Genomic DNA, 15039 nt, shown 5'->3' on the forward strand with positions numbered 1-15039 from the left:
GCTATTTATTGTACGGGATGCAGATAATGATAAATAGCATTGATTGACATTGCAAAAGTGTATTATTGGATGAACGATGAGATGAAATTCCTCCTTATGACAGTGGGCCGCGGTCAGCACCAATCTGGAAGAGAAGAGGGTTCCTCTGCAGATGGGCTCTCCTGTGCTATTTATCAGGAGAGCCATGTAGGGCAGGTAATGAGCCTTCACCTTCTTCCATCCAATCATCTCAGCCTTGCCACAAGCACCTGTGGTTAAACACAGCACAACAAAAACAATATAAGTTTGCCCAGGACCATTCTTATTTCATAACCGGGGTTGTTTCGCTCCCAACAGAGAGGTTCTGGGTTTGAACCCCTATCTGCAAGCATCCTTGAGCAAGATGCTCTAACTCCATTATCAGTGTTAGGTGGTTAGGGTTACAAAGTGACTAAGGGTCAGGGCAGCAAATAAAAGAACACTCAGATAGTTTTCTTGTTGTGACTCGTAACGTAAGGTGTTCATTTTGCAATTCAAGTTATCAGTTATTTACTGGACTGACAGTTGTTGTGAAAATAATCAAATTAATTTGAATTTGTGGGGGAAACTACTAAACTACCGCCACCTTTACACCTCACCGGAGAGCTCAACGGGGGGGTCATCAATAACCTCCGGTGCATTATTGATTAGGCAGTACTGAGCTTTTATATAAGAGCATAAACAACACACCTCGGAATATCTTCTTACAGATGTTTTTGTGGTTTTATTCTAGAAACATATAGAATATCCAGACATTAACTATCCAATACATAATTCTTTATGATTTAAAATGAGTATTTGTTCATGATCTTAGTCACTAATTGTTATGTTCCTTCTTCTCTTCTGTAATGCATTGGTGTATTTGCAAAGATAATTTGTTTTAATAATCTTTGAGCTGGGAGTATAAACATAGCAACAAAATCAATATGAACATCAAATTAAGAATTGTAAGAATTACGAAAACTGATGAAGCATTTCCAGGAAATGTTGACAGTGAGAAGCAACCGAGAACGCCTGATGTTAATCTTGTCTTATCTACTCATCTGTGAATCTAACAGAGAGAAGGAAGCTGTTGCATGTCCTCAACCAACCACATGCACCGTTATATGCAGTGGTAGTCTGGTCGTGGTGTTGGGAGGTGATGTATGCATCATTTAGCAACACATCTGTTATCATCACACCAGCAGCATGTTTTTTTCTTTTCTAAAAAGCATTTCCTGGACTATGGCACGCAAGTCACAATTGGATACGAAGAGCAAACAAAGATGTGCAATGATATAAGACAAGGCAAAGCTGTAGCCAGGCAGGTTTATTTATATAGCACCCTTCAAACAAAATTTTTATTTACGTTTGAAGGGTGAGTGCTTTACATTGTCAAACATCCAAAACACAATATCATAAGGTTGGCCTCATCTGTTATCTGTTTACGATCCCTAAATCTTCAAATTTAGTAGGGATAATCCACTAATATGCTTACGTGCACATGTTAATTTAATTCCGATGTTCTAAACACATTTTTCTAACGTTGTACCATTCCATACCGCTACAACTCTACTGCCTTGCCTTGCAGAAGGCTCTTGGCGTGTGCAATGCATATGCAGCGTGTGCGCAGGTAGCAATGTAGGTAGGTAGACTAACAGGTCAGCTGTCCAATTACTTCATCCGGGCTTAATGAAATGATTGGACGGGCTTAACACGGACCTGCAACAGCCTCAAATACCAGATGTTTTCTCATTTTATTTTGTCAGAGCCTTTGAATTATTGTTTTCTGTATTGATGGAAAGATCATTTCAACAAATATGACAAAAGTGCTACTACAATAAATTGCCAACCCTAGCTTTAAGTTCATAGGGTGAACTTAAAGCTAGGTAGATTGATATGAGATATGCATTTATTTTGACCGCCTTCTGGTTTAAAGGTACATTAAGTAAAAATGTACGCTACTAAATCATAAACTTACCATAGTAGATAGATAGATAGATAGATAGATAATTTATTGTCCCCTTGGAGATTTTTTTTTCTCAGTGAATGAGACAGAGACACATGACCGTTAAACCACGATACATATATCGTGGTTTAACAAGACCCCAAAATCTTTTTTCCCACATAATACAAGGACACATATAAGGACATTAGACTTTAGACAGACATGACATCAAAACAGAATCCCCTGGCTACAGGTCGCAAGTGCATAGTGGCCAGTATTTCACATGCCATCAGAATAAATAAATTCAATGGGTAAAAAAAAAGTCATGTAAGACAGCTGGTCAGACCCGCTGAGAAGGAGAATAAAACCTTCTTTCTAGATGTTGGTTTATAAAGCTGATGGATTGTGGAATGAATGACTGCTTTGTCCTATTTTTGGAGGGCTGGGTATCGAAACCTGCCACCTGAGGGTAATAGTTCAGAGGTGGTGAAAAGTGGGTGTTTTGTATTTGCTCAAATTTTGTCCGATTTTGTCTAATATGTTATATGTGAGAGATTAGGGAAACAGGTTAAATCGAAATCCTGGCTTTCCCAAAACAATAATACAGCCAGTATGTTCTCCTTTGAAATCTGTTCCTGGCCGGTGTTAGTGATTCATATATTCTTCTCGGAGTACCCTTGGTTGCCAGATATAAAGCAAATCTGCACAGCAGCCATGAAAGTAAGCAAAAAACTGTATGAAGTAAAATTGTACTACATTTAATGACACCCTACCTTAGATGACTTCCCTATATTAGTTGGACCCAGGAGTATTAACACTTTATCAGCTTTATGATGTATTAACAAGCCATCTAGTGGGGTTGACAATCATTCATTATTTAAAGATCTCCAAAGCACAGTTAATGGGAATGATACGTCTGCTGTAGGTTAATTAATTAAATCCCATGAATCCACCAACATTGTTCTTGCATACAATTCTGAATGGGATTTTATTTGTTCAACTGTACTAGAGGTTTTAAACAAAACCATTATCATGTTTCACAGACCTTCCTTGTTTTATTCTACGATTGTGCAAAATCAATATAAAGATGTGGCATAACAAGGTATGTCCTCGATGGTGCTGGAGGACGTAGCACTATTCCAGGAGGCGTATTGTCCATAATGTCTCTGGTTGTTGCTGAATGACATGTGTTGAGCTGGGAGACATGTGTACCAAGTGTTAAAAGTCTCTCTCTCTCTCTCTCTCTCTCTCTCTCTCTCTCTCTCTCTCTCTCTCTCTCTCTCTCTCTCTCTCTCTCTCTCTCTCTCTCAGGCAGGAAGTGTGAGTGTCATGGCTGCTGCGTGGACGGTGAAGGCCGCAATGCTGATTTGACGCTTGACTTCCTGCCACGCCTGCTGCTGATTGGCTGAACTCTCAATGTCGAACAAGGCATCATAGATGCCCGGGAAAGACTCGCCTGCATATTTGTTATGGCTGCTGGGAGCAAAGATCAGATGCCTGGAAAAGAGAGAAAGGAATTTCATTCGTACAATACATCTTTTTTAATCGAAACTCTCAATTCGTTTAAATAAAATAACATGGCATAATTACGACCAATAAAAATAACAAACAGTAACTCTTTATATTATAAATTAAATAGAAAACATTTTCAGTTGCGACGAGGAAGAAGTATTTGGCACTGGCTAAGCTCAGAGCAGACCAAAGGCTCAGCGTACTGGAACCATATTGGGTGGGACGGACCTGTAGAAGGGTCTGCCAGGGAGGCCCAGGGGGTCTATGAAGGCTCTCTCCAGGTACATGAGCTGGTCATTCACCATCCGTACCTGCAGTGAGCTGGAACACACATACACACACTTGTTCAACCATCTCCATATCTCCAGTCCATGCAGCAGCAAATCACACAACTTGCCTGACACAAGCATTATATATATATATATATATATATACATACACACACACACACATATATACATATATACACACACACACACACACACACACACACACACACACACACACACACAGAAATACTCACTCTGCTCTGTTGAGGTTCTGCAGTCGTACATGGAAATCTCTTGCCGCAATAGTAAAATTCACCTCCGCAGAAAACAATGCATCTGCAAGACAAACAACAATGCAACAGAAACATATCTCATTGTTTGATCCTGCTTATTCAAACAACTCCAAACACATGTCACTGTTCAAACAATACCTAAACTTTGAATAAAAAAAAAAAAGTACGGTTTCAAAACATCCCTATTTCTTCAAATGTGGAAATCATATTACGTATTATGTCAGAGGTTAGGATTACTTAATGTTAGGAGGATACTTATTGGATTGTTAACCCCACACTTAAGCAAAGATATAAGGAGTTACGTTTGATGACCTACCAAATGTGACTCCGTACGTCTTCATCTCCTCGGGGTGCTTCTCTGCGCGCCCCGCGATGCTCAGCACATATCTCCTCAGGGACCCTGCGTATTCGTTAGCGTCCAGGGGGAGGAGCTGGGAATCCGCCAGCCGGAATATGAGCCCGCCCCGAACCTGTGCCACCGCCTGGAGTCTTCTGAAGGTGGGGTCGTAGAACCGCTCCACGAGCTCAAAGGTCTCATACACACTGTGATAGACTGGGTAACTGCTGTATCGCTCCGTCTTCTAGACGAACACACGCACACGCACACACACGTTATTATCATGGAGGCCATCATTTGGATTATGAAATATTTTCATGCTGGGCAAAAGTTGACATGAATGCAAAAATGTAAGATCAAATCTTAATCAACCAGTAATGCTGAACAAACAAAAAGACACAACACTACTCAAAGACAACATGAATAAATATATACAGTCTGTAGGGCCAAGCTCTCTCCCTTTCTCTCACCCGATCCTTGGTGTATCTGGCTCGACCAGCAGCGATGCCCAACCGGATGAAGTAGGCCTCGAAGTCACTGCCTGAACCTAGCTTACTGATCCTGGAGGGAAGACACAGGGTGAGGATGGATGGACAGAGACAGACAGACTGACACTTTGATACGCACACCAATCCACACACACATACACATAGGAACACGCACATATAAACACACACGCACACACACACACACACACACACACACACACACACACACACACACACAAGAACAGTAACATGTGTGAGTTAGTAGATCACCTGGGGGCATCGCGGTCACTAGTCCAGTTGTCTCTCTTGTGCCAGCTGTCATAGAGAGACACTCCCTCCTCTCCCTCCTCTGGGCTGGCTATCTAGAGCAGAACATGTGCAGGAGAGCAAGCAACACGTGGAGGAAATAGAAAAGGTCAGAACCAACAGAAGTAAAGACCACACTGCACTGAATCCCCCTCATAGAGGGAGAGAGACCCTAAAGGGCCCATGTCAACATGGCTTGTTTTTCTGATCAGATAGCCCCTGGCATGGCACTGGGAAACCCTGCCTGGGGTGATCGCTCAGTACAGCTGCTTCTCTGAGTTTCGTAAAATGTATCTATGAAAGCTAGCCATGTTAGCGTAGCTCTTTAGTGCCTAGCTCAACATTGTAGTGATTACTTGTTATCCATCCGTGATTGATAAGCAGCAGATGCAGATCCAAATATTACAGGTTTGATTTGTGAAATGGCCTGACTGTAGAGTCAATCATTTATATGCAACAACCTACTAATTTCTTAATTGACATTATCTGTGATTGGTTTACTGGGAAAAAAGTGACAGTGCTGGGTAATTTTCTGAAAAGTCTCAAAAAGCTGAAACACTAAGAAAAAAGACCCTGGCTAATGAACTTTTTTGCCGCATATTCTCTCTCCTCTTTGAAGAAAGGAACTCATAAAAAGAAGCTATGTGGACATGGGCCATAAGGATATAATATATGTGTATATGTGTGTGTATGTGTGCGTTTGCGTGCGTGTTCACCTCTTTTGTGAGGTCATATACCAGGGTGTGTAGCGATGGAGTACAGTCTACCCTAAGTGTATACATACCTGTAAGGAAAAACACACACCAAAAAGAGATTATTAGATATCTGAGTGACATTTATTTCGGACATCTGTGTGTATATATCTGAACACAAACCAAACACACGCACGCAAACACACATACCTTCTATGGCAGAGTCAGCATTGATGTAGGCCACTGCTCTCTCTTGTAACAACTTGGCATTGTCCTGTCAAAAGGGAAGATTTACGTGTGTGTGTGTGTGCACGTTTTTGAGTGTGTATTCGTCTGTCTCATTCCCTTTGTGTGTGTGTGCGTGTGTGCATGTGTGTGTGTGTGAATGTGTCTGTTTGTGTTACCTCGGCCCATTCGGTTGATCCCAGCAGTCCAAACTCCTCTGCATCCCAACTGGCAAATATGATAGTTCTCCTAGGCCTCCAACCTACACACACACACACACACACACACACACACACACACACACACACACACACACACACACACACACACACACACACACTCACAATAACTTCTATACAATTTAACCAATCACACACAAGGCAAAATATGTGCTTCCACTGTTGCACACACTATGACCCACAGAGACAGCCCTACTGAAAGCCACGTTGCACACACTATGACCCACAGAGACACAGCCCTACTGAAAGCCACGTTGCACACACTATGACCCACAGAGACACAGCCCTACTGAAACCCACCATTGCTGAGCAGTTTCCCGGCACTCCGGACGGTTTCATGGACCACGGCTGCACCGGACATCGGGTCAATCCCGCCAAACACCCAGGCGTCCCGGTGCCCCCCCAGGATGACGTAGCGGTCTGCGGACAACCCAGAGGCACAGTGAGGTTAGGAGTCCTTATTAAGATAATAACGTCTTCATCACTGATGCTCATGCATGCCTGCTCACTCCCTGAACACCTGACTCGCTGTAGTGGAAGATTCTTCCTCATTGTGCTATGTTTTATGATGAACATTCAGACACACAGAACATACGGTTGAGGACAATAATAATGAGTCAAAAAAAGAAACTCTTAATTTCTCTCAACATAAAAAGGCTGGATTGAGGGCTTGCGTCGTACCTGGTTCCTGAGCTCCTCTGATCCGACCAATCACGTTGTAGATCCTGGTCACCTGGTTATTGGTGTGGATGTTCATGCGGACTTTCCTGTTGTGGACAAAAGAGGTTTTATTAAGAATATATGATAAATACATTGTTGCAACGAGTGCCTCCAGCTGAGTAAACTACAACTGTACAATTATTTTTGTCCGTATAATCATTCCCAAGTAATGTTCTAAAGGCAGATCACTGGGCGAGAGAGAAAGAGACAGAGGGAGAGAGTGTGTTCTCTAACACAGGTTTCCTTAACCTGTTTATTATTATTGAGGTGCCCAGTATGCACCTTTTCTTATTGTATTAATTTAAAAAAATGGCGCCCTGACTAACCAGTAGGGGTCGCTAATGCAAACTGTTATATGCCTGCCTCATCTAAACTAATGATACTGTAAGACCATATTATCAAAATAACAATAATAATAACAATAACTGTCAAACAACACGACTATGATATACTGTGTAAACATCAAGCCAATAAAAACTTACAAAGGTGAGCTTGTCCATCATCAGTTAGCAGTATGCAATAAGCATGTAAAATCTATATATTTATTTATTTTTAAGCTTTATTTATTCATCTCTACGGCCCGGTGGCCTATGGTAAATCTCTGCGGCCCGGTGGTTCAGAACCCCTGATCTACCAGACATGCAGAGAGACGTGGAGCAATAACAGTGAGTTGGATTTGTTTCATCACCAGCAGGGCCTTGCCCTATATACCGCTTGTTGTTATTAGAGAGGGCGTTGGCTCTTCAGTAACTCTACACCAGGGAACACAAAAGGAGCCCTCATTCTTTAGCATTTATCTCCCCCCCACACACAGACACACACACACTCTCTCTCTGACATAGTATGAGAGAGCTTGTGTTAGAGAATGCGTTTATATTATGGTTAGACACACACGGGACATACAAGGACCTCTATGCTCTTACTGGCTACTGGCCAGCTGATCATTAAGGCTGAACTGGACTAACAATGTGATTGGAGGGAGGGAGAGAGAGGGAAGGAGAGAGTCGGCGGGACAGAGGGATGGAGGGAGATTCCATCATTAGCCCATCAATGCAAACATTGTGTGCAATGATGGGCTAAAAAACAACATTATTTATCATAAAGTATTTCATCCCGACTAGTGAAGAGACAGGCAGCAGATAAGGGCTTACTGTGTTCTAAAGGTGTCTGTGAAGCCCGGTCCGATACTGTAGGAAACGTTCAGGGCTCCTTTCCAGTTGTTTGGTGGCAGCCTACCTCCCATGTTCCTACGGTAACAGTAATACACACTGTGTCGCTGCCAGCACTGGAGACTTCAGTTTCAACGTAGAGAATGGGGAATATATATATATACGGTGTATGTACTTCAGCAGGTGCATGGCGTCATGGTAACCAATGGGGTGCACAGGAATCTTGGGGAGACCCACCCCGTCTTCTAGGTTGGATCTGTAGGTGTATTCTGTAACAGGGAACATGGTGATGAACACACACACACACACACACACACACACACACACACACACACACACACACACACACACACACACACCTTTAGCGGGGTAGCCTGGTGTGAGGGGGTCACCAGCTCCATTCAGGTTCAGTACATTTCCTCTCTGGGCACCTCCCCCGGGTAAGTTCCAGCCATCAGGGTAGGGCTTCGAGCACACACACACAGACACTATTAGTATGTAGATATACAAAACTGAGGCAAATTCAGTATTTTTCATCGCTTTGTAATAAGCCAAAGGCGATACAGTAAATTTGAATAGAGGGTATATACCTGCACCCCGACAGCGGAGTAGTCGGCTGGGTCCGAGAACATGATGATGCCCTTGGCTCCTGCTAGCATGGCGTTCTTCACCTGGCAGAGAGGACCACACAAACAAACACACACACACGTTTGGTATTCATGTATACCAAGCACACACAGCTATGCACATGTATCATGCACACAGATATAGTATAGTATTTAAATGGCAACGACAAACAAATAGCATGTCATGGACCTTACAATTTAAAATGTTACACTGCATAAACACATAATTAAACCAATTATTGATATATCTTTAGAGGATGATCCATGTGTGTATCTTGGTTATGTGTGTTGGATTTAATCGGCTTGGTATTCATGAGATGTCGCTGAGCTGCTTTACCTTGTTTCCTCTGAAGATCTTCCCATAGCGCACGATCACTATCTTCCCAGTTACATTTATTCCCATCTCTCTCTTGAGCTGGAAAAAGTCTTCGGTGCGGCCATAGTTCACATACACCAACTCCCCCTGGGAGGGAGAGAGAGAGGGAAACAGAGAAGAGAAGAGAGATCATTGAATGTATTAGTATCATGACATTTTCAGCAACCCGTGGAAATACAGACTATATTATATACACTAGATAAAAAATGCATCGTAGTGTCTGTGTGTGCATTGATGTGTTGGTCTGTGTGTGTGTATTGATGTGTTTGTATTGATGTGTTTGTCTGTGTGTGTGTGTATTGATAGGTTTGTGTGTATGCATGGATGTGTACGCATTTGAGTATGTGTGTGTGCATGTGTTGTGGCAACCCGGCCCGGGCCAATTAAGGACATGCAGAGCACCTGAGGAACAGGTGGAGAAGCAGGGCTTAAATAGCCTGCTTCTCCACTCATTCAGGGCTCTCTTAGCCATGTGGCTCGGGCAAGGAGAGACTGGGATACGACCGTCGATTCCTCCCAGGTTTTCCGTTCTTTCAGTGAGAGACTTCGTTTGAGTTTGGAATAAAACGTGCCTTTTGGTTTTTGCCCAGCAAAGTTGTGTCCTGTTTGGGGAGGAGGTCGTTCGCTCACCGTGCCGGGTTATCACATATGGTGGAGAATGCAGGCAACTCGACCAAGCTACAGAGATTTTTTGAGTGAACGCCAACCAGCAGCCGCGACACGAGGCAACGCTATCCCTTGGCGAACCCCAAACCAGACCATGACGCAGCCGGAGACGAGGCCGCGGGAGACGAGGCCGTGGGAGACGACGCAGCCGGAGACGGGGCCGCGGGAGACGAGGGCGCGGGAGACGAGGGACAAGGCCGCGACAGACAACGCCGCGAAACGAGCCACGCCGGCAGCAGAAGCAGCCATGCTACGCGCCGGACCGCTGCTCCTCCGAAAGGCCACCCGAGGCTTCAACAAAGGGTGGAGGAGTGTGGCAACCCGGCCCGGGCCAATTAAGGACATGCATAGCACCTGAGGAACAGGTGGCTCGGGCAAGGAGAGACCGGGATACGACCGTCGATTCCTCCCAGGTTTTCCGTTCTGTGTTTTTTCAGTGCAAGACTTTGTTTGATTTTGGAATAAAACGTTCCTTTTGGTTTTTGCCCAGCAACATTGTATCCTGTTTGGGGAGGAGGTCGTTCGCTCACCGTGCCGGGTTATCACAGTGTGTATGTGTTTGAGCGTGCGTGCGTGCGTGTGGGCACCTCAGGTTGTCCTTTGGGAGAGAACGCACTGTACGGAGGTATAATGTCAGCAACACCTTCATACCCATCAGGGACGGGCTCTGCCAGGGAGGTGTTGAAGACCTGGGACAGAGGGAAGCAACCACATGAGTCTTCAAGTATCAGGGAGACAGGGAATGAGTTGAGGCGAGCCAAAGGAACAACACAAAGACTATGTTTAAACTGAGCAGAAAGACAGATAAAGGTGTGTGAATTCCCACAGCTCTCTCAAACATCTGTCTTGATATGCAAGCTCTTTCTGGACTGCCTTGGAATTAGAAGTGACTCACTCTGGAGTGTTCTTACTTAGAATCTTGGAACAGTAAATAAAAACTGCCTATTTAATAATGACATTAAGCATCAATCCGGTTAGCTGGCAGAGCTTCCCTCTAACTAGAATATTGTATTAAGGTGCTGATTATTGCCAATATCTCATCACCTTCCCCCACCGTTAGATTATCACCCTTAGAACTCAGTCTCATGGAGGCACAGACACCACCGTCGTCCACACCCTTTGTGATCCGACGCCTTATCTCGCCAACTGACCATGCACTCTTTAACAGCTCACCTGTGGTTTTCACTGGGAAAATAACTAAGTGGGGTGCACAGGTGTCTACGGTGTGTAAACAGCCTAATCACACACTGCAGCACACACGCTTGTGTCACCTTATTACCAGACAGACTGGATCCTCTACTTCAACGTGACTGTTCCACGGCTAGGGCTTGAAATAGCATAAGTCACCACTGTAGTATGAATCCTCGTACAGTTTATAGTTAACACTGGCTTAGTCATTTGTGGCAGTTTCTCTCTGTGTGGAGAAGATAACAATTTTGACAGAGTGGCCGTGGTGAGACAAGGTCAACCACATGTTAACAAGAGATACAAACCGCTTGAAGGGGAGCTGACCATACGTTATTGTTCCTCTGATCATAGGTGTGTTTCTGAGGCTAGAGCATTGAACTACGATAGAGTCATCCTCTCTGGACTCTCTGCGGTATATTTAAATGTTTCGTCATATCCTGTTTTATTTTGTTATAGGCACCTCTGTCCTCATTTCAGAGACATAATTTCTGTTCCCAATTGTCTAACCTGCCCTGATTAATTCCAGCTTATTAGTTATAAAAGAAAAGCATAAAAACATATGCTGGTTTATTGATTAACCTTTGTGATTCACCCTTTGAACTTACCTGATCGTTTGACTTGTGGTGCTTTTGGGTTCTCTTCTGTTTTGCGTCAGTTAATGCAAGTGATAGACGGAAGCTCACAATACTGCCATTCTAAACGAAGTACACCCTTCTCAAATCAGAAGATGCTAAACACAATACATGAACAGAATACACTTAATAATACGCATGCATATCTTGCCTGTGCCTCAGAGTTGTTGACTGCCAATTAATCAAGTGTTGTGAATTCTGACCTGCATTCCTGTCTATGTATTGTGCGTTTTAATGTTTTGAAAAACGTATGCATACATACAATTTCAATGCATCCCATGTGTAAGTATCGTTGTGCCTAGTACCGTGCACATATACCTCATTGCCCAGCTGGTCCACAATGGAGATGTAGTTGGGCTGCGACTTGTTGGGGTACGACAGCAGGACGTCATAGGGCACCAGTTCAACTGAGTCCAGTCCAAAGCTAAGCCACTCCTCCCGGATTTGTTCTGCGTACACCAAATTCTGCTTGGTGCCTGCTAGGTGGGGGAGTCTGGTGAACTTTCTGGGGAGAAATGACACATAAACAGCTCATGGAAAAAGAGATTTGGTTGCTTTGGTCGATTAATGTTGACGTTTAATTAATGTTGTTATGGAATGATATGTTCACTTAAAAACCCTCCTGTAATATGACCATGTACCACCAAAGTAGTCTGCTCTCAGTTCTCTAGCTTGTCCTTTGTGGGATACAAATATTATAGCCAGTTTTATAATACACATGGGGGAAATATATACAAATTTAATATAAGACTCCAGCTAGTTTTGTGTTTAAGTAGTAGGAGGAAGTCATACTGCATACTTGCTAGGTCAACACTATGGCCATTGACAACGGGTCAAACTTTATAGAGAGTAAAAAACAATTGTAATTTATCTCTTGTATTTGTCCATGTGCATCATACAACTAATTCTGTTTTTGGAGTTGAAGTGCTTCCGTTAAGAGCCATTGTTCTTACAGAAGACCTGAGGCAGGCCTTTCAGTATTTTGCCAGTACCTAAGGTGCTCTCTGATGTTGCTTGCTTTCATCTCGTCAAGAAACTTCCTCAGGTAGTGGCTGGAGGTCCCATCTCCTTGCACGTGTGAAGACGTGGGCCTTGCGAACCAGCCTACAGCACACACAGACAGATTCAGCTAGTTAGAAAGGATAACAAAACCATTTCTGTATGTGTGATGGAAATATTACCGTTATGTGTAAACATTAATGTAGTAGTTAATACAATTATTGATTTACATTAATAAAAGTATCTGTGTCATACTTGTGCAAGAAAAGCCAAAAAGATGCTGATTAAGAATAACTCATTTTTAGGACACTTCGGCCAGCAAAATATTGGATTTAATTTAAGAGCATGATCATGGAAAGATATGGCAGCAAAGTTACCAAGAATAAATTCAGTAAGCAAACGGCTTAACAAGATTCTTATAGGAAACCTTTTGCATTGTGGGTAGATTATACAAAGGTTACAAAGGTGAGTGGGAGTGATCATCATGGAGAGTTTAGGATTGGTCATGGCTGAAGTCAGCCATGACGGGAGAGGCTAAGATAAACTGCAATACACTAAGGGTGAAGTGGGTATATCTGCAAGTCTGCAAGCAAGGCTGCAAGACAATTAAAGAAATCTACACAACAAAGCAGTCAGTTGTTTGGCCTCGCCTTAGTATCAGAATTTGTTGCTACAGTGGCAAAGCAAATGGCAACTATCTTAACACCTCTCAGTTAGATAGAGGAAGGAAGCTATCTTTAGGTCCAAGCAGAATGTATACAGTTCCTTTTAAATTAACTAGTAATTATACAAACAAGGTTGATATAATTTGCATATAATTGTATATTATAGTTTTGATAAAAATGTCCATGACAGATGCAAACTATACAATGTGTTCCCAGAAGATAAGCACAAGGACAACCACAGGGCTAACTCTTTATATCCAAACATGCTTTAGTTAACTTGACCAATGACAAGATAATAGAAAATGGACATATAGTGAGGGATTGCCAACTGTGTCCAACATTTGCCTAAACAACTGTATAATCACCCCACGAATCTTAAGTTTGGGGAGAGACACATGTTCTCTTGCTTAACTGCATTGCATTGTTCTCTATAATAAAGAATTTCCACAACATATGTTTTATGTTTCGGAGGGGAACACAATATATTTTTGTTCCTTGTAGCTTATGCCTGTGGAGTTATGTTAAGAATGATAATGTTTTTATAGGTGGCCTGTGGGACCTGCTGCAAGCACAGAGAAGGGAAATATTGCAGCCCAGTGACATTATAGCTGCACACAAACACGCACATGCACACACACACCACACACACACACACACACACACACACACACACACACACACACACACACACACACACACACACAGTTGTAGTCTAAACATTGAAAGTCAACATGATTGTTCTGAAGAAATGATCAGGGTTCCCCACCCTTGATGGTGTAAGAGTAATGAATGAATAATTTTACCCAAAACAGAACATTAATGAAATGCCCCTCTTGAGAAACAATAAAGATACAATATTTAAACAACGTATTTAGCTATGATTGCTTTCAAATTACAACTAAGGATGCATCTTTTAACTCTCAGCTCCTCTTACACCACTCATTAACTCACCTATGACAAAGCCCACCAGCAAAACAGCAGTTACAGCAACAATCCAGCGGAGCCACCTCAGCAACGGGCTCTCTTTTCGCATGCTGAAGCCGTCCCGGTCTGGTTTTGCTGACCACGGTCCGACTAACACACTGCAACACTCACACCCACACACACACACACACGCAGGGGCAGAGCTGTGTGGTGAGGCGGTACAGAGCGGGGGCGTAGCTGTGACCTCTCGGCTGGTGGGGAGGCAGCGAGTGATTGAGAAAGAGAGAGATATAATTGATAACAGAGATAGAAACAAGGAGGTGTGAAGCGAGACGCTTTTATACAGATCAATAGATGCAGTTACGTGTCTCGGATCGGACGGCTGTAATTTCGTTGTGATTAAACCCGGGACAGTTTGAATATTCATGAGTTAACGACGTATGAACGCGCCTTGTTTGCACACGTTTGTTGAGTTGTGTAGGCTACAGCTCACATTATGATCTTGATATGGCTACACATTATGAAAGACAACACATAATGTGTAGTCCTGGAATGCTGTAATCGGATTACTCGACTATTATTAAAGCGCACACCTTGACCGCTCTTGTGCCTCCAGCATGTATAGAGGGTTTTCACCGACGTCACGTCTTGGGCAGTAACCCGGATGCGCGGCCATGTTGGAGGCACTCGATGTAAACACTGCGCTGTAATGCATGTAAACTCTGCGCTGGATAAACGAAAACGCTGCGATGGATAAAGGTCATAAAC

The 15039-nt window shown here is 43.2% G+C and overlaps 1 protein-coding gene across 1 annotated transcript; it reads right to left on the bottom strand.

Moving 5' to 3' along the window:
• Positions 1–1970: 1970 nt before the first annotated feature.
• naalad2 (N-acetylated alpha-linked acidic dipeptidase 2) lies at positions 1971–14384 on the bottom strand. Its single transcript, XM_079733698.1, has 20 exons — positions 14299–14384; positions 12676–12787; positions 12002–12188; positions 10451–10552; positions 9159–9284; positions 8786–8866; positions 8555–8660; positions 8371–8464; positions 8178–8273; positions 6988–7073; positions 6607–6726; positions 6247–6329; positions 6053–6116; positions 5867–5934; positions 5115–5206; positions 4827–4917; positions 4336–4600; positions 3981–4062; positions 3686–3778; positions 1971–3442 (listed from the first exon to the last, which is right to left on the bottom strand). Exons 1-20 carry the CDS (start codon positions 14378–14380, stop codon positions 3253–3255), a joined length of 2220 nt encoding a protein of 739 aa, XP_079589824.1. The 5' UTR covers positions 14381–14384; the 3' UTR covers positions 1971–3252.
• Positions 14385–15039: the final 655 nt, after the last annotated feature.

This window comes from Pollachius pollachius (genome assembly GCF_949987615.1).
Source record: "Pollachius pollachius genome assembly, chromosome: 3".
Lineage (NCBI taxonomy): Eukaryota > Metazoa > Chordata > Actinopteri > Gadiformes > Gadidae > Pollachius > Pollachius pollachius.

Bases quoted from the DNA above. Each gene is read 5' to 3' on its own strand.
- naalad2 (XM_079733698.1), bottom strand. From the start codon at position 14,380: ATGCGAAAAGAGAGCCCGTTGCTGAGGTGGCTCCGCTGGATTGTTGCT. The intron at 12,788-14,298 runs GTGAGTTAATGA...TGTGTGCTGTAG, and splicing joins GCTGGTGGGCTTTGTCATAG to GCTGGTTCGCAAGGCCCACG. The intron at 6,330-6,606 runs GTGGGTTTCAGT...GTGTGTGTGTAG, and splicing joins CGGGAAACTGCTCAGCAATG to GTTGGAGGCCTAGGAGAACT.